The 24,217-nt window shown below is 46.6% G+C and overlaps 1 protein-coding gene across 1 annotated transcript in view; it reads left to right on the top strand.

The window, feature by feature from the left end:
- The window catches only part of LOC132808142 (zinc finger protein 850-like), a 47,747-nt gene extending 37,382 nt beyond the window's left edge, over nt 1-10,365 (top strand). The window contains exon 2 of the mRNA XM_060822019.1: nt 8,949-10,365. Coding sequence (XP_060678002.1) covers nt 8,949-9,800 — 852 coding nt within the window. The 3' untranslated portion in view covers nt 9,801-10,365. The remainder of the gene's footprint in view (nt 1-8,948) is intronic.
- The last annotated feature ends 13,852 nt before the right edge of the window (nt 10,366-24,217 follow it).

The raw sequence follows: 24,217 nt of genomic DNA, 5'->3' as shown, positions 1-24,217 counted from the left end.
CTTGGAGTGCAGGTTCATAGTTCCTTTAGAGTGGAGTCACAGGTAGACAGGATAATGAAGAAGGCATTTGGGATGCTTTCTTTTATTGTTCAAAGCATTGAGTAGATGAGTTGGGAGGTCATGTTGCAGCTGTACGGGTCATTATTTGGACCAAGTTTGGAATACTGTATTCAGTTCTGGTCTCCCTGCTACAGGAAATGTGTTGTGCAACTTTGAAAGGGATTGGTAAAGATTTGCTAAGCTGTTGCCAGAGTAGGAGGGTTTGAGCTACAGGGAGAGTCTGAATAGACCAGGATATATTATTGGTCGCCATTCAAAAGTGAGAACTGCAGATGCTGGAGATCAGAGCCATGATTAGAGTGGTGCTGGAAAAGCACAGTAGGTCAAGCAGCATCCTCCTGCCCGAAATGTTGATTTTTTTGCTCCTTGGATGCTGCCTGATCTGCTGTGCTTTTCCAGCACCACTCTGATCATGGCTCTGATCTCCAGCATCTGCAGTTCTCACTTTTGCTGAGCACAGAAAAAGACCCTTCAGCCCAACTAGTCCATGCTGACTATATTCGCAAACTAAACTAGTCCCACCTGCGTGTGTTTGGCCCGTATTCCTCCAAACCTTTCCTATTCATGTACTTATCCAAATGTCTTTTAAATGTTCACCTCATCTATACCCCTCATGATTTTATAAACCTCTGAAAGGTCATCTGTGCTCAAGTGAAAGTAGTCCCAGCCTCTGCACCGCTATGTAGGGAGATCCATATCCATTTATGATCTGTTCAATGCTGGTGCAGGCTTGAAAGACCAAATAGCCTACTCCTGCTCCCAATTCTCACTCTGTGTCCTGGACAGGAAGAGACCATCAGACATAGGAGCAGAAATATGACCTCCCAACTCCTGTACTCCTGGAGGGTAAAAAGACATAGCTTTGGCAAATACGGTGAAGGAGAATCCAAAGGGTTTTTACAAATACATTAAGGGCAAAAGGGTAACTAGGGAGGAGAAAGTGAGGACTACAGATGCTGGAGATCAGAGCTGAAAATGTGTTGCTGGAAAAGCGCAGCAGGTCAGGCAGCATCCAAGGAGCAGGAGAAACGACGTTTCGGGCATGAGCCCTTCTTCAGGAAGCTTCTTCAGAGAATAGACCCCTCCAAGATCAGCAAGGTGGCCTTTCTGTGGATCTGCAGGAGATGGGGGAGATACTAAACGAGTATTTTGCATCAGTGTTTACTGTGGAGAAGGACATGGAAGGTGTAGAATGTAGTCAAATAGATGGTGACATGTTGAAAAATGTTCATATTACAGAGGATGTGGTGCTGGATGTCTTGAAATGCATAAATCCCCAGGACCTGATCATGTGTATCCTAGAACTCTGTGGGAAGCGAGGGAAGTTGCTGAGATTTTGTATCATTGATAGTCACAGGTGAGGTGCCAGAACATGGTGCCACTGTTTAAGAAGGGCAGTAAGGACAAGCCAGGGAACTATCGACCAATAAACCTGATGTTGGTGGTGGGCAAGTTGTTGGAAGGAATCCTGAGGGACAGTATTTACACATTTGGAAAAGCAAGGACTGATTAGGGATCGTCAACATGGCTTTGTACATGGGAAATCATGTCTCATGAACTTGGTTGAGTTTTTTGAAGAAGTAACAAAGAGGATTGATGAGGATAGAGTGGTGGACGTGATCTATGTGGACTTCAGTAAGGTGTTTGAGGTTAGATCTCGTGGAACACAAGGAGAACTTGCTCGAAGGTAGAAGGCAGAGGGTGGTGGTGGAGGGTAGATTTTCAGACTTGAGGACTGTGACCAGTGGAGTGCCACAAGGATCGGTGCTGGATTCACTACTTTTCATAATTTACGTAAATTATTTTGATATGAACGTAGGAGGTATAGTTAGTGAGTTTGCAGATGACACCAAAATTGGAGGTATAGTGGACAGCGAGCAAGGTTACCTCAAATTTACAACGGGATCTTGATCAGATGGGCCAATGGCTGAGGAGTGGCAGATGGAGTTCAATTTAGATAAATGTGAGGGGCTGCATTTTTGGAAAAGCAAATCAGAGCAGGACTTATACATTTAATGGTAAGGTCCAGGGGAGTGTTACTGAACAAAGAGACCTTGGAGTGCAGGTTCATAGCTCCTTAAAAGTGGAGTTGCAGGTAGATAGGATAGTGAAGAAAGTATGCTTTCCTTTATTGGTCAGAGTGTTGAGTATAGGAGTTGGGAGGTCATGTTTCAGATGTATCACACCTCAGTTAAGTCACTTGTGGAATATTGCGTGCAATTCTGGTCTCCTTCCTTTTGGAAGGATGTTGTGAAACTTGAAAGGGTTCAGAAAATATGAACAAGGATATTGCCAGGGTGGGAGGGTTTGAGCTATAAGGAGAGACTGAAGAGGATGGAGCTATTTTCTATGGAGCATCAGAGGCTAAGGGGTAACTGTGTAGAAGTTTATAAAATCATGGACAGGGTAAATTAGACAAAGTCTTTTCCTGGGGCGGGGGAGTCAAGAACTGGAGGACCTTAGTTTAATGTGAGGGGGCAAAGATGTAAAGTCCCCCACCATAACCACTGTATTATTCTTACTGATAACTGAAATCTCCTTACAAATCTGTTTCTCAATTTCCCGCTGACTCTTAGTGGGGTATATAATACCATCCCAATAAGGTGATTATCCCTCTCATTTCAGTTCCACCCAAATAACTTTCCTGGATGTATTCCCAAGAATATTCTGCTTAAATACAGCTGTAATACCAACCCTTATCAAAAACACCACTCCCCACCTTGCTTGCCCCCTTTTCTACCCTTCCTATAGCATTTGTATTGTGGAACATTAAACTCCCAGTCCTGTCCATCACTGAGCCACGTTTCTGTGATTGCTGTCATATCCCATGCCCTGACTTCATCTGCATTTCATGTTAGGCCTCTTGCATTGAAGAAAATTCAGTTCAATTTACCAATCCTAACTTGTTCTCTGCTTTGTCCCTACCTACCCTGACTGCTTGACTCACTCCCTTTCCCAATTGTCCCAGTCTCAGATTGATCTCTTTCCTCACTATTCCCACCTAACTAGTTTAAAACCTCATGAGCAGCTCTCACAAATCTCCCTGTCAGTATATTAGTCCCCTTCCAATTCAGGTGCAATCCGTCCTTCTTGTACACGTCACTTCTACCCCAGAAGAGATTCCAACAATCCAAAAATGTGAGCCCTTCTCCCCTGCACAAGATCCTCAGTCATACATTCATCTTCTCTATCCTCCTATTCCTACCCTCACTAGCTCATAGCACCGAGAGTAACCCAGATATTACAACCCTCGTGGACCTTCTTATTTCAATTCCTGCCTAATTTTCTTTGACCCTTCAGAATCTCATCTTTTTCCCTTCTGATATCATTGGTTCCAGTGTGTACAATGATGACCTGCTTGTCCCTCTCCCCTTTCGGAACATTCTGCACCCTCTCTGAGACGTCCTTGATCCTGACACAAGGGAGGCAACACACCATTCTGATTATTCGCTGCTGGCTGCAGAAATGTCTGTCTGTGCATCTGACTAGAGGGTCCCCTGTCACAATCGAACACTTGGACCCCAGCATGCCCCTCATTACATTAGAGCCTGTCTCAATACCAGAAACTTGGCTGTTCATGCCACGTTCCCCTGGGAGTTCATCACCCCATACATTTTCCAAACCAGTATACTTGTTTGAAACGGGGATAGCCACAGAAGATTCCTGCACTAACTGTTTACCTCTCCTACCTTTCCTGGTGTTACTCCATCTATCTAACTGTATCTGCAGCTTTTCTCCCTTCCTATAACTATCTATTACACCCCCTAGCTCTTGTAAATTCCTCATTGCCTCGAACTGTTGCTCCAACAGATCCAGTCGATCTGATAGGAATCGTGACCAAGGACACTTGCTGCAGACAATCCTCAGTAACGTGGAAACTCTCCCTAATCTCTCATTTCCGACAGGAAGAATATATCGCTATACTAAAGGCCATTTTAGCTCATCCAAAATCTGCAGACCCAGATAACAACAATTTCTTTTTGCTCTTAAAAAGACGCACTCCAGGCTAAGTTAGCACTTATCACTTATACTTTTAAAATTTAATCAAGAGGCATTTTAATAAAACACTATAATCAAGAAAGAATCCATTCTGCTCACTTCTGAACAGGCTGAAAATTGAATAAAAAAAACTACCTTCGAACCCAAAAGAAACCCAACTTTTAGGGGCGGGGGCGGGCACAACTATCGCCCCGCCCCCTATTGTGTCCGAATTCTTGGAGGACTCCTCCAACCACGCCCCCTGAACTGGCGAAGACGTCACTCTTTATGACCCCGCCCCTATACGAGCTGGCGCATGTGCAGTGTAGCTCCCGCAGCCGGACGGCGGCCGAAGGAACAAGGACCGAAACCGCTGGGTCCAGCAGCGCGTTCCGGGTCCGGGGATCCTTCTTCAGAACACGGACAGGCCTCAGAGACATCCCGGGGGAGGTCGCCAGGCCCGAGCGCCAAGACCTGGCTCCTGCCCCCGGGGAGAGGAGATGGTGAGACAGGGTAGGATTGGGAACCGCGGGAGGAGGGAGACTGGGGAGTTTATAAACTCCTCGGGGGATGCCTGAGGTCTCCAATAAAAGCCGCCCAGGCCCACTGTTTACTTCACCGGCGAAGGACCCCTCGGGTTGCCCGGGCAACCGACGGCCATCTTTGTGAGGGTCAGGCGGAAGTTGTCTTTGGGCCGGGCTGGCGGGCGGCCATCTTGGTGAAGGCACCGTATGTCGTCATTTCCGGGAGGTAATTCCAACCTTGGGGCAGCCTTTGTGTCAACTAGAATTTCCTCATCTCACTCTCTGGGAGACCTGGCCCTGAGCTCGGTCTGTGTGCCCTTAAAACAGGAAAAGGAAGTGGGAGACAGGTCCAGAAAAAAAACAACACTTAGATGGGCTGTGAATTTGAGGTGAATTAATGTGATAATTTGTGGCACTGGAACAGGATGTGGGTGTTTCCGAGATGGCAGTGAGCAGGAGGGCATTGACGTGTTGGTGTTAGTTTCAGTTTGTAGACAAGAGAAAAGGGCGAACACCAGGAGTGGAGGAAAGACATGAGGATGGATTTGAATTTCAATGCAGGGGGAGGGATAATGTGTAGGATTCGAATTTAATACATTCAGCAAGTAGGTAGGAAAAGTGTTCTGTAGAAAGTTGAACTGTCCCCTCAGTCTTTTTTCCATCTTGTGCGCACAGTGATGTCTTTTGGACATTTCTTTTATAGGATGATGCGAGTTTCAGATGGGAAACTCAAGACAAACATCATAGCGTGGGAACAGACCCTTCAGTCCAACTCATCCATGCTAACCAGATATTCCAACCTAATCTAAATCCACTTGGCAGCAGCTAGCCCATATCCCTCTGAACCCTTCCTAGTCATATACCCATCCAGATGCCTTTTACATGTTGCAATTCTACTAGCCTCTACCACTTCCTCTGGCAGCTCATTCCACACATGCACCATCCTCTGAGTGAAAAAGTTGTCCCTTGGGTCTCTTTTATATCTTTTCCCTCTCACCCTAAGTCTATGCCCTTTAGTTCTGGACGTCCCCCATCCCAGGGAAAAGACTTTGTCTACTTATCCTATCCATGATTATGATTTTATAAACCTCTCTATAAGGTCAGTCTCCAATGCTTCAGGGAAAACAGCCCCAGCCTATTCAACTTCACCCTATAGCTCAAATCCTCCAAATCTAGCAACATTTTTGTAAAGCTCTTCTGAACCCTTTCAAGTTTCACAACATCCTTCCGATAGGAAGGAGACCAGAATTGCATACAATATTCCAAAAGTGGCCTAACTAATGTCCTGTACAGCCACAACATGACGTCCTAACTCCATTAATTATTGCTCCGACTAATAAAGGAAAGCATACCAAACACCTTCACTATCCTATCTGCAACTCCACTTTCAAGGAGCTATACACCTGCACTCCAAGATCACTTTGTTCACCAACACTCCCTGGGACCTTACCATTAAGTGTATAAGTCCTGCTAAGGTCAGCTCAAGATTTGACAATAGGATGACTTGGGCCATAGTCTGGCGTTTGGATCAACAGGTGCTGGGGATTTGTAAACTTTTAATCCCATCAATTTCCCCCAACACCATTTATACACAACTGCTCATTTCATTCAGTTCTGCTCTCAATGGGCCATGTGTTCCCCAACATCTTGGGGATGTTACTTGTGTCCTCCTTTGTGAGGATCAGAGCAACGTATGTGGTGAATTGGTCTGCCATCTCTTTATTCCACATGAGACCTTTGCCTGTTTCTAAGTGTAATTGTTTTCACTAATGCTTTTTTTGCCTCTTCACATAAACCCATTTCCCCTTCTAATCAATCCTTTTGTTGAAACCTAAGCTGCTCCCAGTCTTCAAATCTGCTGCTTTATTTTTAGCCAATTTGTACGCCACTTCTTTGGATCCAGTGCGATCCATAATGTCCCTTGTTAGCTGTGGCTAGGCCACCTTTTGTGTTTTATTTTGTCAGACAGGAAAGAACAACTGTTCCTTCTGGTGCTATTTAAATGTTTGTCATTTCTTTCAATAATGTTCCCTCATTTGTTGTAGCCAGTTCTTGTTTCTGCCTGTTCTTGCTTTAGATTTAAGTCCCCAGTCTCTGAATCAACTCTGTTCCTCTTCATCTAAATGGAATGTTCTCTCACTCAGTTCTTCACTCTTCTGCAAGGGGCCTCTCACAGCTACATTGCTGATTATTCCCTTCTCATAAAGAATTAACACTTTGGAATTAAATTGCCATTGTCCAACAGAACCACGGCCACTTCTGCAATATCGTGTCTCCCTCCTATTGGAAGGATGTTGTAAACATGAAAGGGTTCAGAAACGATTTGCGAGGATGTTGCCAGGGTTGGAGGATTTGTGCTATAGAAAGAGGCTGAACAGGCTGGGGCTGTTTTCCCCGGAGCATCGGAGGCTGAAGTGTGACCTTGTAGAAGTTTATAAAATCATGAAGAGCATGGATAGGGTAAATAGGCAAGGTCTTTTCCCTGGGGTGGGGGAGTCCAGAACGGGAGGGTAATTGGTTCAGGGTGGGGGAAAGGGGCATGTGTAAAACTGACCAAAAGGGCAATTTATTAACCCAGAGGATGGTACGTGTAAGGAATTAGCTTCCAGAGGAAGTGGTGGAGGAAAGTACAATTACAACATTTAAAAAGGCATCTGAATGGGTATATGAATAGGAAGGGTTGAAAGGAATATGGGCTAATGCTGGCAAATGGGATTTGATTGATTTGGAACATAGGCAATAGGTGCAGGAGTAGGCCATTGTGCCCTTTGAGCCTGCACCACCATTCAATACGATCATGGCTGATCATCTTTAATCAGTATCCTGGTCCTGCCTTATCTCCATAACCCTTGATTCCACTATCCTTGAGAGCTCTATCCAACTCTTTTTTTTAAAAGAATCCAGAGACTGGACCTCCACTGCCCTCTGGGGCAGAGCATTCCATGCAGCCACCACTCCCTGGTGAACAATTTTCTCCTCATCTCTGTCCTAAATGGTCTACCCTGTATTTTTAAGCTGTGTCCTCTGGTTCGGCACTCACCCATCAGCGGAAACATGTTTCCTGCCTCTAGAGTGTCCAATCCTTTAATAATCTTATATGTCTCAATCAGATCCCCTCTCAGTTTTCTAAACTCAAGGGTATACAAGCCCAGTCGCTCCAGTCTTTCAGCGTAAGGTAGTCCCGCCATTCCAGGAATTGACCTCGTGAACCTATGCTGCACTTCCTCAATAGCCAGAATGTCTTTCCTCAAATTTGGAGAGCAGAACTGCACACAATACTCCAGGTGTGGTCTCACCAGGGCCCTGTACAGCTGCAGAAGAACCTCTTTTCTTCTATACTCAATCCCTCTTGTTATGAAGGCCAGCATGCTATTAGCCTTCTTCACTACCTGCTGTACCTGCATGCTTACCTTCATTGACTGGTGTACAAGAACACCCAGATCTCTTTGTACTGTTTGGTACAGGCGTGTTGAACCAAAGGGTGTTTCTGTACTTTATGTCTCTATGACCCTGGCTTTCCAACGATGTTTGCCACGTCTGTATGTTCAGTTTTTCTCTGGTGTCGGTGTTAATGCCTCGATGTCTCATTTTGTTCCCCCCTTCCCGGGTCGTTAACCATTTTGTGTCTGGTTCTTCCTCAAGAAGCTGCATTGCAGGTTCACCCTGAATTGGCACTTTTTTTTTTGCTTCCCAAAATCAGACCTGCTCACTCTCAGCAGTATCCCAGTGTTGTGAAAGATATTACCTTCCGGGTGGAGTTATCCAAAATGCGGAGATGTCAGTCTTGATGTTTTTGCTTTTCAGCCCCTGGAAGATCCTTCAGGAGAATTAGTTAGAGCGGAGTGAGATGGTGCTTTCAGTTTTGTGGAATAAAAAAAAGTATTCCGTAGAAAGTAGAATTGCTTGTTCAGAATTTCTACCCTGGACTGACAGTGATGACCTTTGTAATCTCTTTCTTTTTACAGAGTATTTGAAGATTTGAAGACGGAAGTTTCAACATCAACAGATGAAGGGTTATGCCCGAAACGTTGACTCTCCTGCTCCTCGGATGCTGCCTGACCTGCTGTGCTTTACCAGCGCTGCACTTTTCAAATCTGACTTCCAGCGTCTACAGTCTTCACTTTGATGTCAATGTCTGACAGTCACTCAGTCCATCGGGAACGTAACAGTTTTCAACTATGAGTCTGTGAGAAGGAGGAAAGCTTTTTGTTCCCATTTGAGTACATTTTCAGCATCAATGGGATTGGATGAGAGACCCAACTGTTGCAGCGCACTGAATGAGGTGTGTGTAGCAGTTATACAGCCCGGAAAGAGCAATTCACGATGTGTTTGTGCGCGGCTGAAGCTTTGGCCATGGAGAAACCCAAGGAATCCCGCCCCATGGAGAAACCATGGAAGTGTGGTGACTGTGGGAAAGGCTTCCGTGCTCCGTCTGCCCTGGAGATTCATCGGCGCAGTCACACCGGAGAGAGGCCATTCTTCTGCCCTGAGTGCAGGAAGGCCTTCAGCAATTCCTCCGCCCTGCAGGCCCACCAGCAGGTCCACACAGGGGAGAGGCCATTCCCCTGCACTGAGTGTGGGAAGATCTTTAGCAATTCCTCCATCCTGCTGAAGCACCGGCGGGTCCACACGGGGGAGAGGCCCTTCAGCTGCCCTGAGTGCGGGAAGGCCTTTACACAGGCGTCCATCCTGCTGACCCACCGGCGGATCCACACTGGGGAGAGGCCATTCTCCTGCCCCGAGTGTGGGAAGGGATTCAGTCAGGTGGGCAACTTGCGTACGCACCAGAGGGTCCACACCGGGGAGAAGCCCTTCAGCTGCCCCGAATGTGGGAAGGCCTTCACCTATTCCTCCGACCTGCTGAAGCATCAGCGCGTCCACACCAGGGAGAGGCCCTTCAGTTGCCCCGAGTGCGGGAAAGGCTTCAGCGATTCCTCCGACCTGCTGAAGCACCAGCGGGTCCACACGGGGCAGAAGCCCTTCAGCTGCCCCGAGTGCGGGAAGGCCTTCAGCGATTCCTCTGCCCTGGTGAAGCATCGGCGAGTGCACACGGGGGAAAGGCCCTTCGGCTGCCCCGAGTGCGGGAAAAGCTTTGCCCGGTCCTCCAACCTGCTGACCCACCGGTGGATCCACACGGGGGAGAGGCCCTTCAGTTGCCTCGAATGCGGGAAATGCTTCACCCGCTCTTCCCACCTCCGGAGCCACCAGCGAGTTCACATGCCATCGCAGGGGGATTGAAGGAGTGACGGCCGAGTGCCATTATTGACTGGACTATCAACCCAGTTCCAGGGATTCCGGATTCAATTCCCACCGCGACAGATGGTGGAATTGGAATTTGGTCAGAAATCTGGAGTTCAGAATCTAACGGTGAAACCATTTTAGGGGTGTGGGGGTGGAGAAACCCCCATCTGATTCACTCAGTCGTCCCAGCTGCATCCTTTACCCGGTCTGGCCTGTATGTGACTCCAGGCCCACAGCAGTGTGGCTTATTCCCCCCGCCCCCCGCCCCCCCAAAAGCCCCTGGCAAATGGGCGAGGAGAAACTTACTTGGACACAGGGTATGGGTTGAAATTGCTGAGTGAGGCAATACTTCCTCCGGGTTATGGTTGTAATGAGGATCCAATTACAAAGAGACAATTTCGTGCTGGCCAATATTAAAGAAAGGGGAGGCAGGGGTCTGTGTGCACTTTGATCTTGAGGTGTTTTGTTTTTTAAAAATCTGCTTTGCTTTCTCTGCCTTTTTGCTGGAGAGAATCTGAAGCTGTAACAAAGTTGGGTCACAATAAAGGGTTACCTGAACTTACCCCCGGCTCAGACTCTCATTGAAGGCTTTGAGCTCCAAGAGGTTTTGGTTTTAAAGCTGCTCATTTCTTTCAGCCTCATGCAGAGTTTCCAATGTTGTGTATCAGATGGAGCAGTGAATGAGGAGCCAGTATCGTTAGAATTTTTTCAGGAGTACAGAGTGCACCGTGTCATCGGCATTGTAAGGTTTCCTGGCAGCACCAGGAGCTGTGGGCTGTATTCACTGGGAACGATGTGGAAGTGCCGGTGTTGGACTGGAGTGGATAAAGTGGAAAAAATTACACAGCACCAGATTATCATCCAACAGATTTATTTGGAAGCAGTAGCTTTCGGAGTGCTGCTCTTTCATCGGGTAGCTATGGAGCAGGAACATATCGCAACCGATCAGTGTCATACTACTGATAGGATATATTGAACAAATCAAGATTGTGGTTTAGTCTTTCATCTTCTAGAATGGGTTGTGGGTTTTGTAATTAATATGTAAAGCTCAGAAGTACTTTTGAGTCACATTCTTGAGATGACTTAAGGTTTTATAAAAATCAGTGACATCTCAGCTCAGTAAATGAAGAATGTGAGGTTTGACTCTGTCTGTATCCCAATCTTGAATTTCCAAAGTAGGAATGTATAAAATATTACATGGATTGACTGCCTGCCGATTGTGTGCTTTTTTTGATCAAAATTGAATGTATCTGCAATTGCAAATTTACCCCATTGACCTGTGTGTGTCTGTGCATGCATCAGAGTGTGTGTGTGTGTGACTTTGTGTGTGAGAGTTTGCCTAAGAGTATATGTTTGCCTGTGTGCATGCATGGTAATGTATGAGGAGTATAAACCTGTGAGAGTGTTGAGTGGTGTGTGTCTGTGTTTGAGAGAGAGCGTGTGTACGAGAGAGAGGTATAGATAAAAGCGAGGAATTGCATTTTGCTTAAAAAAAGAAGGGGAGGAATTGCAGTTACTGGCAGGGCCCTGGGTTATGTTGTAGAACAGAGACATGGAAGTATGGTTCAGGTACATAGTTCTTTGAAAGTTGCATCACTGGTAGACTAAGTGGTTAAGAGTTGTTTAGCCCACTTGCCTTCATTGTACACACCGTTGAATGTTGGAGTTGGGACATCATTTTGAAATTGTACAGGATGTTGGTGACGCTACTTTTACAACAGAGTACAGTTCTGGTGGCTCTGTTCTGGGAAGAATACTATTAGAGAGGGTTCGGTAAAGAGTTACCAGGATGTTGCCAGGACTGAAGGGTTTGAGTTATAAGGAGAGGCTGAGACTTTATTCTCTGGAGTGGAGGAGGTTGAGGGGTGACCTTATTGAGATTTGTAAAATAATGAGGGGTGCAGGCAAGGTGACTAGCAAAAATAGTGAGGAGCATGTTTGGTTAGGTCGAGTCACGGGGGAAAAGAAATATTGGTTCTACCGTTTCTTTTTCTCCTATTGGCATTTGGAGACTTAAATTTGTCAGTAATCGCAGCATTGCCACCGAGTGTACGGCGCATGCTCCTCCGTGTCAGCAAGAACGGCACATGCTCCTAGCTGTCCGCTGCAACGGGGGCGATCTTCTTTAGAAGCCAATGGAGAGCCTTGGAGGACCGAACGGAGAGTAGTCCTCCTGCCAATGAGAACATCCCCTATTGTCTGAATGCGGAAGTTGTCCCATGAGCTTCTGAAGCTGCTGCTGCACCTCTCTCTTTGAATGAAGATTGAGCTTCACTCCAGAGTGCAACCTCCTTCCTCTGTTTAACATCTGGGAGTACGGCACTCTCTTTTCAATTTCTTATTTCATTGTGGGCTTCAATTGTTGACTCGCAGCAACTGAATGTAAAGGCAGTGAATCCAGGGAGGAGCAGTCTCAGGAAATGTTGATCCAGGTCTGCGTCTCAATTGGCAAACAGTCCCACAGTGTGAAGTTATAGCCTTTGCTGTGGGGAAGAAAACAGCAGAAAGGAAGTGCATTGTTTAATTGGTGATATATTGGGATGTGGGAAAGGGGAGGACTGCAGGTGTTGAAGATCAGAGTCAAAAAGTGTAGCACTGGAAAAGCACAGCATTCAGGCAGCTTCCAAGGAGCAGGAGAGTTGAAGTTTCAGGCCCGAGCCCTTCATCAGGAATGATGTGTGGATGGACAAAGGGGCCTCAGCGTCCTCCTACACCAGTCACTGCCTGTTGTCAGACAGGTGCAGCAAGCAATCAGCAAGGCAAGTGGTATATTAGCAAGAGGAATTAAGTTCAGAAGTGGGGATGTCTTCCTGCAGTTCGGGGGTCATTAAATATATTCAAGGCTGAACTCATCTGATTTTTGAACAACAAAGAGGTGGATGTTTCTGGGGGAACACAAGAAAATGGTTTCAAGGCCAGTATAGAACAATTACAAGTCGGACAGCACAGAAACAGACCCTTCAGTCCAACTAGTCCGTGCTGACTATGTTTACAAACTAAACTCATTCCACCTGCCTGTGTTTGGTCCATATCCCTCCGAATCTTCCGGCTTTTGCTGCTCCTTGGATGCTGCCTGAACTGCTGTGCTCTTCCAGCACCACGAATCCAGAATCTGGTTTCCAGCATCTGCAGTCATTGTTTTTATCTCCCTCTGAACCTTTCCTATTCATGTCCTTATCCAAACATCTTTTAAACGCTGTTACTGTACCTGCATCCACCATTTCCTCTGGACATTCATTCCACACACAAACCACTCTCTCAAAGGAAAAAGGTGCTCCTCATATCTCTTTTAAAATCTTTTCACCTCGCACCTTTAAAATTTGCTCCTAATCTTGAAACAACTCCTGCCATTCACCTCATCTATGCCCCTCATGATTTTATAATTCTCCTATAATGTCGCATCTCCACTTCCTGTGTTCCATTGAAAACATCCCAGCCTATCCACCTAGATGTAGGTAGATTAATATCCAGTTATGATCTGTTCAAAGCTGGTGCAGGCTCGAAAAACCAAATGACCTACTCCTGCTCCCAACTCTCTCACTTTGTCCAGGAAGATAAGAGACCATAAGACAGGAGCAGATATTTGGCCATTCACCACATCGGGTCTGCTCATACCATTCAATCGTGGCTGATCGGTTTGTCAACCCCATTCACCTGCTTTCTCCCAATACGTCTCGATCCCCTTGATACTCAAGAACCTACCTGTCTCAGTTTTAAATATACCCAGTGACCTGGCCTCCACAGCCTTCTGTGTCAAGGAATTCCATAGATTCACCACTCTCTGGCTGAAGTTTTTCCTTTTCTCCATTCTAAAAGGTCTTCTGGTCCTAGTCTCTCTTACCAATTGAAATATCTTCCCAATGTCCAGGTCGTTCAGTATTTGGTATGTTTCAATTAGATCCCCCTCCTGGTGAGTATGGCCCTGTTAATCAGCATGAACCAGACCCTTCAGGATGTGGTACAGCAGGGATTAGGTTCAGCAAACTGAAAATGGAGGGAGAGTGTGTGGGATGGAGATCTTCAGCTTCTCTGGAATAAGGGTGGAAAGAGATATAAATGAGAATTGATCGGATGGGCTGATCGGCCAAAGAGTGGCAGGTTGAGTTTAATTTAGAGAAATGTGAGGTTTGCGTTTTGGTCAATCAATCCAGGCAGGACTTGAACAGTTAAGGGGAGTGTTGCAAAACAAAGAGACCTTGGTATGCTTTCCTTTATGGGTCAGAGCATTGAGTACGGGATTTGGGAGGCTGTTGCGGCTGTGCAGGACATGTGGTTAGGCCACTTTTGGAATACTGCATTCAGTTCTGGTCTTCCTGCAATAGGAAAGGTGTTGTGAAACTTTGAAAGGGGTGGGAAAACTTTATAAGGCTTGTTGACAGAGTTGGAATGTTTGAGGTACAGGGAGAGGCTGATAGGCCAGGGATATTTTCACTGGAGCATCAGAGGCTGAAGGGTGACCTTATAAAAGTATATAAGGGGCATGGATCAGGGCAAGGTGTTTTCACCTAGTCCAGAACTAGAAGAACATAGGTCTGAGGTGAATGGGGAAAGGGAAATGAGCAGAATTTTTTTCTCACAGAGGGTAGTGGAGGTGTGGAACCTGCTGCCAGAGGAAGTGGTGGAGGCTGAAATAATGACACAATCTAAAAGGCATCTGCATATGTGAATAGCAAAGGTTTGGAAGAATGTGGGCCAAATGCTGGCAAATGGAACTGCGTTAATTTATGATGTCTGGCTGGCGTCTGTCTAGGTTAGGGTGGATTAACCATAGGATGTGCAGGTTAGGTGCATTAGTAAGGGTTAAATGCTGAGCAATAGGAGTTGGAGAATGGGTGTGGATGGGTTACCCTTCGGAGGGTCGGTGTGGACTCCCTGGGCCGAGTGGCCTGCTTCCATACTATGGAACTTCTCCGAAGGGAAGAGGTTTTGCAAACTGCGCAGGCGCACTGCGGACCAGACGGCCGCCGCCCGGAGCAGGCGCAGTGTGGGGGCTCCCGCTGCCGGCCTTGCTCCATTGGTGACGTCACAACGCGGAAGTGGCCATGTCAGTTTCAGAGTGCAACTCCTTCCCTCTGGGGAACTCTGCATCCAGGGAGGGAGGGGGAATCTGTTCGCTTGTAGCAACTGGAGTGAATCCAGGGAGGGAGCAGACTCTGCAAACTAAAGGTGAGGAGAGACGGATAAAGGGAGGGGGGGTGACCTGAAAGACTTTTATAAAATGAAGAGGGGCGGGGAGAGGGTAATTAGACAAGGTCTTTTCCTTGGGATGGGGGAGTCCAGGCCTGGAGGTTAATAAGTTAAGGGTGTGGACGGGGGTGGGGGCGTTTGTGATTTAAGCGGCCTAAAGGGGTATTCTTTTTACGCAGAGGGTGGTGCATTTATGGAATGAGCTGCCAGAGGAAGTGGCTCAGGCTGGTACAGTTGCAGTATTTTAAAAGTCATCTGGTTGGGGATATGAATAGGAAGGGCTCAGAGGGATTTGGGCCAAGTGCTGGCAAATGGGACTAGATTAATTTTGGATATCTGGTCAGCGCCGAAGAGTTTGATCCAAGTGTCTGTATGTCTGTGACTCTGGCTTTCCACAAACATTTGCGACATCTTTACCTTCAGTTTCTCTCTGGTGTCTGTTAATTCCTTGATGTCTCATTTTGCTCCCCCGCTTCCCGGGGACGTTAACCATTTTGCGTCTAGTTCTTCTTCAAGAAGCTGTATTGCAGGTTCACCCTGAATTGACACTCTTCCCAAATCAGACCTGCTCACTCTTAGCAGTATCCCAGTGTTATGAAAGATATTCACTTTCAGGTGGAGGTATCCAAAATTCAGAGAGATGTCAGTTTTGACGTTTTTGCTTTTCTGCCCCTGTAAGATCCTGAATCAGCACTTTCAGGAGAATTAGAGTGGAGTGAGATCGGGGTTGGGGGGGGGGGGTGAGATTGGGATGGTGCTTTCAATTTTGTGGAATAACAAAAGAAAAGAATGTTCCACAGAAAGTAGAATTAATTGCTTGTTCAGAATTTCTACCCTGCACTGACAGTGATGACGTTTGTAATCGCTTTTTACAGAGAATTTGAAGATCTGAAGACAGAAGTTTCAAAATCAACAGGTGAAGACCTTATGCCCGAAACGTTGATTCTCCTCCTCGGATGCTGCCTGACCTCCTGCGCTTTTCCAGCGCTGCACTTTTCAACACTGACTCTTCAGTGACTGCAGTCCTCACTTTGATGTCAATGTCTGACAGTCACTCAGTCCATTGGGAACGCAACGGTTTTCAACTCTGATTCTGTGAGAAGGAGCAAGGCATTTTGGTTCCTGTTTGGGTACATTTTCAGCACCAGTGGGACTGGATGAGAGACCCTACTGTTGCAGTGCTCTCAGTGAGGATCGTGTAACAGCTATACGGCCTGGGAAGAGGAATTCATGTTGGGGAGGGTCTCCACACGTGTGCAGCTAAAGCTTCGGCCATGGAAAAACCCGAGAAATCCTGCCCTGTGGAGAAACAGTGGAAGTGTGGCGACTGCGGGAAAGGCTTCCGTGCTCCGTCTGCCCTGGAGGTTCATCGGCACATCCACACGGGAGAAGCCGTTCTCCTGCCCCGAATGCTGTAAGGGCTTTACCCAGGACTCTATCATGCTGATCCACTGGCGTATCCACACAGGGGAACGGCCCTTCCAGTGCCCGAGTGTGGGAAAATCTTCAGGAATTCTTCAAACCTGCTCAGGCACCAGCGGCTCCACACTGGGGAAAGGCCCTTCAGCTGTCCCGAGTGCGGGAAGGCCTTTGTCCGGGCCTCCCACCTCCTGACCCACCAGCGGGTCCACACGGGGCAGAGGCCCTTCAGCTGTCCTGAGTGTGGGAAGAGATTTACCCAGGCCTCCAACTTGCTGACCCACCAGTGGGTCCACACACAGTAAAGGCCCTTCAGTTGCCTTCACCTGCTCCTCCCGCCTGCGGAGGCACCAGCGAGTTCACGTGCCATTGCAGGGGGATTGAAGGAGCGACGGCCAAGTGCCATTATCGACTGGACTATCAACCCAGTTCCAGGGACACCCAGGTTTGAATTCCACCGCAGCAGATGGTGGATTTGGAATTTGGTCAGAAATCTGGAGTTCAGAATCTAACGGTGAAACCATTTTCGGGGGTTGGGGGTGGAGAAACCCCCATCTGATTCACTCACGTCCTTTTTAGGGAAGGAAACTGTCGTTGTGGGAGAGGATTCACTTGGTCATCCCAGCTGCATCCTTTACCCGGTCTGGCCTACACGTGACTCCAGACCCACAACAGTCTGGTTGACTCTAACTGCCCTCCCCCCCCCCCCCCCCCCACCCCCCCCCCCACCCCCCCCCACCCCCCCCACTGGCAAATGCGTGGAGAGAAACTTACTTGGAGACAAGGTATGGGTTGAAATTGGTGAGTAAGGCAGTATTTCCTATGGGTTACGGCTGTAGCAAGGACCCAATTACAAAGGGACAACTCGGTGCTGACCAATAGTAAAGGAAGAGAGGGGGGTGGCAATGTGTGCACTTTGACCTTGAGCTGCTTATTTAAAAAACAGCAACTTTTTCTACGCCTTTTTGGTGAGGTGGGGGGGGGGGGGAATCTGAAGCTGTAACAAAGTTGGGTCACAATAAAGGTTACCTGAACTTACTGCCGGGCTCAGACTCTCATTGAAAGCTTTGTGCTCCAAGAGGTTTTTGTTTTAAAGCTACTCATTTTTTTTGCAGCCTCCTGCACTGAGTTTCCAATGTCGTGTATCAGGTGGAGCAGTGAATGAGGAGCTAGCATCGTTAGAAATTGTAAATTTTTTGTGAGTGCAGGTACTGCATCGTTTCATCAGAATTGTAAAGTTTACTGGCAGCACCAGGAGTTGTGGGTTGTGTTCACTAGATACGCGTATCTTTACAATTAAGAATACCTAAAATGATATATTCAGAAACATAGTTGAAGTCTGAAAGCATTTTAAATTTTTTAAAAGAGCTGTTGAAACCTTTCTGAAACTTGCACTGAATTATATGCAGTTTAACCACATATTGGAAGGGGTGAATGGCCTGTTCCTAGTCTTGTGAAATTGGTTCTGACTATGTAGAAATAGAGTCATAGAGTTGTACAGCATGGAAACAAACCCTTCAGTCCACGCCGACCAGATATTCTAAATGAACCGAGTGACCCATTTGCCAGAATTTGGCCAATGTCCCTCTAAACCCTTCCTATTCATATCCCCATCCAGATGCCTTTTAAATGCTGTAATTCTATCAGCCTCCACCACTTCCTCTGGCAGCTCATTCCATAAACGCCATAAACGCACCACCCTCTGCGTGAAAAGGTTGCCCCTTAGGTCCCTCACAAATCTTCCACCCCCTCCCCCCAACTCTATGCCCTCTAGTTCTGGACTTCCCCCCTACCCCCAACTCTGGGGAAAAGAGATACAAAAGTTCATTTACTCCCCCCACAGGATAAAGAGTTGCCCAGAGGGAGGGGGTTTCACTCTGAACCTCACAAGACCAGTTCTGTGCAGTGACATCAACAATGGAGTGAGGGGGTGGGGTAAGGTGTCTGGGTAATGGGGTGGGGCCAAGCTGAAAGCAGTCCATACACAATTTGCAAAAATCCCAACCCGAGGAATCCACCCGAGGCAGATGGGAAATGGAAGCCTTTCCCACAGTTGCCACACTTCCACGGTTTCTCCACGGGGCGGGATTCCATGGCTGAAGCTTCAGTTACACACAAACGTGTGTGGAGCCCCTCCCCACCCAGAATTCCTCTTCCCAGGCCCTATAACTGTTTCAGGCTCCACACTCAATGTGCTGTAACAGTAGGGTCTCTCATCCAGTCCCACTGATGCTGAAAACCTACTCAAACAGGAACCAAAAAGCTTTGCTCCTTCTCACAGACTCATAGTTGAAAACTGTTGCAGTCCCAATGGACTGAGTGACTGTCAGACATTGACATCAAAGTGAAGACTGTAGACGCTGGAGAGTCAGTCGAAAAGTGCAGCGCTGGAAAAGCTCAGCAGGTCAGGCAGCATCCGAGGAGCAGGAGAGTCAATGTTTCAGGCATAAGGCCTTCATCTGTTGATTTTGAAACTTCCGTCTTCAGATCTTCAAATACTCTATAAAGAGAGATTACAAAGGTCATCACTGTCGGTGCAGGGTAGAAATTCTGAACAAGCAATTCTACTTTCTGTGGAATATTCTTTTCTTTATTATTCCACAAAATTGAAAGCATCATCCCACTCTCCCTTCCCCTCTGTTCTCACTCCACTCTAACTAATTTCCCTGAAGGTGCTGATTCAGGATCTTACAGGGATAGAAAAGCAAAAATATCAAGACTGACATCTCTCTGAATTTTGAATAGTTCCACCTGGAAGTTAATATCTTTCACAACACTGGGATACCACTGAGAGTGAGCAGGTCTGATTTTTGGAAGCAAAAAAAGTGTGTCAATTCGGGGTGAATCGGGAATACAGCTTCTTGAGGAAGAACCAGACACGAAATGGTTAACGTCCCCAGGAAGGTGGGAGCAAAATGAGACATCAAGGCATTAACACCGACATTAGAGAGAAAGTGAACCTATTGACGTGGCAAATGTTAGTGGAAAGCCAGAGTCATAGAGATGTACAGCACAGAAACAGACTCTTTGGTCCAACTCATCAGTACCAACCAGATATTCTAAATTAATCCAGTCCCATTTGTCAGCACTTGGCCTATGTCCTCTAAACCCTTCCTATTCGTATACCCATCCAGATGCCTTTTAAATACTGTAATTGTACCAGCCATCACCACGTTTTTTGGCAGCTCATTCCTTACATACACCACCCTCTGAATATAGGAGTTGCCCTTTAGGTTCCTTTTAAATCTCACCCTCACCCTGAACCTAAGACCCATCCAGGGAAAAGACCTTGTCTATTTACCCTATCCATGCCCCCCATGATATTATAAAAGTTTGTAGGGTCACCCTCAGCCTTTGGCGCTCGACAGAAAACAGCTCCACCCTGTTCAGCTCAAACCCTGACAACATCCTTGTCAATCTTACCTGAATCCTTTCAGGTTTCACAACATCCTTCCTCTAGCAGAGAGACCAGAACTGCACACAATACTCCAAAAGTAGCCAAACAAATGTCCTGGAGAGTGCACAACGTAACCTCCCAACTCCGATACTCAGAGGACTGGAAAAGTTTTCAAAACCCACAAAAGACAACCGGGAAAGAATGGAGGGACAAACCGATCTTGGACATCGGGGGGGGTGGCGGATGGGAATGAGGGATGGAAGCTGAATGTGCTGGAGCCAAGGCAGAGGAAGAACAGAGGATGAAAAACCGACTTGAAGGAATACTACATGTGCTGTACTTGTACCTGTTGCAGTTACTGGTGGGAATCGGGTTCATTTTAAACATTGAAACAGAAAACTATCTACCCCTCCGCCTTCCCAACGTCGATCCTTCCGTCCCTCCTCACCCGGGTAACTAAGACACATACCTGAGTTTGTGGAGTCTCCTCCCTCCCTGGATTCACTCCAGTTGCTACAAGTGAATAGATTTCCCCTCCTCCCATCTCTGTCTCCCTCCCGGGATGAAGAATTGCCCAGACAGAGTGAGGTTCACTTAAACGGACAGGGCCACTTCCCTGCTGTGACATCAACATATCAAGAGGCGAGTCACAGTTTGCAAAACCCCTTCCCTTCAGAGAATCCCCACAGTGTGGAAGCAGGCCACTCGGCCCAAAAACTCCATACCGACCCTCTGAAGGTTAACCCACCCACACCCATTCCCCTACACCTGTTGCTCTACATTTACCCCGACTAACCTGCACATCTCTGGGCACTAAGTAATTCAGCATGGCCAATCCACCTTAACCTGCACATCCCTGGGCACTATGGGTAAGTTGGCATGGCCAATTCCCCCGGACCTGCACATACACACACACATCTATGGGGGTGAATTTGTGTGTGTGTGTGTGTGTGTTTGCATGAGAGAGAAAAAAATCTACATCAGTTTATCTCTGCCTATTTGCTAACAGGTGCTTTATTTCTGTTGGTGTAAATATTGTTGTAATTCATAGCTGGGTGCTAACAGTTAGATGGAAGGGAGACAAAATTCCCCAAGTAGGGCACCATGAGAATCCTGGGAGAGCCCCATTTCTGGTTTACTTCTGAATGAACAAACATTAAGCACGAACACCTATTTATTTCTAATTTTGTTTCATTTTTCTTGTTTAATTCTCTGTTATGACTACACTCTGTGCCTGGATGGTTGACAGGCTGGGAGATTGTGGGTTGGGGCTTGATTACTGAATGTTTTATTGTTCCAGAAGGTGTAATAGGGAACAGGGAGATCGACAGAGGACAGAGAAATCAGGCCCTGAAATCCGAGGTGACACCAGTGTACCCTGTGCTCAGGGCTTTGATGACCTTTGCCAACCCTCTGCCTTTACCTCACTTCCCATCTGACTACCCCCTCGATATTCAGGATCCAATCCTTGTCATCCTGAAGCCATGTCTCTGTTAGGAGTCTCAGATCATAATTATTCTCTTCAATGTGTGCAGTTAATTCATTCACTTTTGTTACAATGCAGCACACATTCAGACACACTGTTTTTAGATTCAAGTTTTGTGACCTTTAAAATCCAGTTTTGATTGCTGGTACATTTACTCCCCTTGTACCTTTCTATCATTCTCTGATGTTCATTTTCCACATCACTATACTGCTCACATGCCTTGATTTGGATTGGCCATGCTAAATTGCCCAGAATGTCCTGGGATGTGCAGATTAGGTGGGTTAGCCATGGGAAATGAAGGGTTATAGTTTGATAGTAATAGAAGCAGGAGTTGGCCATTTGGCCCATCCAGCCTGCTCCACCATTCATTAAGATCATGGCTGATCTATCCATTGACTCAGCTCCTCCTCCCTGCATTGTCCCAACTACCCTTCATTCCCCTACCATTGCAAATACCCATTCAACTCTGTGTTGAGTTTAGAGTCATAGCAATGTTCAGCATGGAAACAGACCCTTTGGTCCAACCCGTCCATGCTGACCAGATATCCCAACCCAATCTTGTCCCACCTGCCAGCATGTCACGAACCATGTCTCTCCAAACCCTTCCTATTCATATACCCATCCAAATGCCTCTTAAATGTTGCAATTGCACCAGTCTCCACAACTTCCTCTGGCAGGTCATTCCATACACACACCAGCCTCTGTGTGAAAAAGTTTCCCCTTTAGTCTTTTATATCTTTCCCTTCTCACCCTAAACCTATGTCCTCTAATTCTGGACTCTCCACCCCAGAGTAAAGATTTTGTCTATTTATCCTATCCATGTCCCTTATGATTTTATAAACCACTATACGGTCACCCTTCAGCCTCTGACGCTCGAGGGAAAACAGCCCCAGCCTGTTCAGCCTCTCCTTATAGCTCAAATCCTCCAACCCTGGCATCATTCTTGTACATCTTTTCTGAACCCTTTCAAGTTTCACAACATCTTTCTGATATGAAGGAGACCAGAATTGCACGCAATATTCCAACAGTGGCCTAACCAACGTCCTCTACAGCCGCAACATGACCTCCCAACTCCTGTACTCAGTACTCTGACGAATAAAAGAAAGCATACCAAACACCATCTTCACTATCCTATCAACCTGTCACTCCACTCTCAAGGAGCTATGAACCTGCATTCCAAGGTCTCTCTTAGTGAAGATGCCTCTCCTGCTTCCATGGGCAGACAATTCCATAGATTCACTACTCTTTGGGAAAAGCGGTTCTTCCTCATCTCGGTCCTAAATCTGCTCCTCCTAATCTTGAGGTCTTATCCAGCAGCAGAAATAACTTGATAGCGTAGGGCTTCATCCCCACCGTGCAACAAATTCCCATCTTCCATCAAAATCCCGGATGTAGTTACTCACTCAGTTGCTGTCTCACAAATGCAAGATTTCATTGTAACTTCTTCTGCTCCCATTAAGGGCAAAACATCTTTGAAAGCTGCTCTGAAACTCCAGCCTTCACAATCACACTTCTGCTTTCACTGAAGAAGATTAGAGTCATACAGCACGGAAGCAGACCCTTTGGTACAACTCATCCATTCTGACCAGATATCCAAAATTAATCTTGTCCCATTTACTAGCATTAGGTCCACATCCCTCTGCATCTGGATGGGTACATGAATACGAAGGGTTTTGAGGAATATGGGCCAGATGCTGGCAAATGGAATAGATTGATTTCGGATATATGGTTGGCAGAGACGAGGTGGGCTGAAGGATCTGTTTCTGTGATGTATGACTCTAACTGTCTTCGGTGAAAACAGAAGTGTGGTTGAGAAGATGGGACTTTCAGAGCAGCTTTCAAAGATGATTTGCCCTTACTGGGACGAGAAGAAGTTACAATGAAATCTTTCATATGGGAGACAGCGAGCAACTAAGTGAGTACATCCGGGATTTTGGTGGCAAGTGGGAATTCATTGCACTTTGAGGATGAAGCCCAATCCTATCCAGTCATTTCTGCTAGTGGCTGAGACAAGGCCTCAAGCTTTGGGGGAGTAGGTTTAGGACAGAGATGAGGAGGAGGAAGTGAGGGCAGTTGCTTTTCCCAGAGAGTAGTGTATCTGCGGAATTCTCTGCCCGAAGAAGCAAGCTCCAAAATGCCCCGGTCCTAACTCTTCGACTTGACATACCCGTGAATGTAAACTCTGAAGTGTTTTGGTTAACTGATGCAAATATTTCCACTTGTTCAACAATCCAGTGTCAGCTGTTTCAGTCATTAAGATGGTTTTGATTCATCTACTAAGAAAATCTATTCCTATGAGACAATATTCATGACAATGTACACGAGGTGATACTATATATGCAAGTTGTAGACAATTAAAAAAGGCCAACCAAGCAAGGAGGTGGTTAACAAACCCAGGCCATCCCTCTTAGAGTATGCATCATGTTTGTTTACAAATTAAACACACTTCAGATCTTTTCCTAGCTGCTTTCCGAAAATCTGGGTGCCACCAGGTTTGTGAGTGTGTCCAATAATGTACGTAATCAACAGAAATAGGCAGCAGCAAAGAATGAACACAAACCCGTCCAGCAGGGGGCACCCACATTTTGGTTTGAGTATTGAGGGAGTACCCTTTTTGAGGCCCCTATGATATCAGTACCATACCCAGGCTAATCTGCATTGAAACCAGATTATGAAGTTTTAACCTTTCTGCAAACTTCTGCCTGTGTGTGTGTCTCTGTAACATTTTCCAACTTTCTTCATATCTCAGTTTGTCAGCTTTTGTTTATTCCTTCCTTCCTTCCTTCCAAGGGTAATGAGGCACTCACATTCCAGAACAGCCCAAGTTAGGGAGTTGAGCCTCCTAAATCCTGGCTGTGACACATTGCTGCTTAACCAAGTGTGCAAACTCTAAATCCCTCTCAGCTGTTCCATTTGCAAATCGAA

Source organism: Hemiscyllium ocellatum, assembly GCF_020745735.1.
Source record: "Hemiscyllium ocellatum isolate sHemOce1 chromosome 27 unlocalized genomic scaffold, sHemOce1.pat.X.cur. SUPER_27_unloc_33, whole genome shotgun sequence".
Classification (NCBI taxonomy): domain Eukaryota; kingdom Metazoa; phylum Chordata; class Chondrichthyes; order Orectolobiformes; family Hemiscylliidae; genus Hemiscyllium; species Hemiscyllium ocellatum.
The sequence above is the reverse complement of the archived record's forward strand: the minus strand, read 5'-3'. Positions and strand labels throughout refer to the sequence as shown.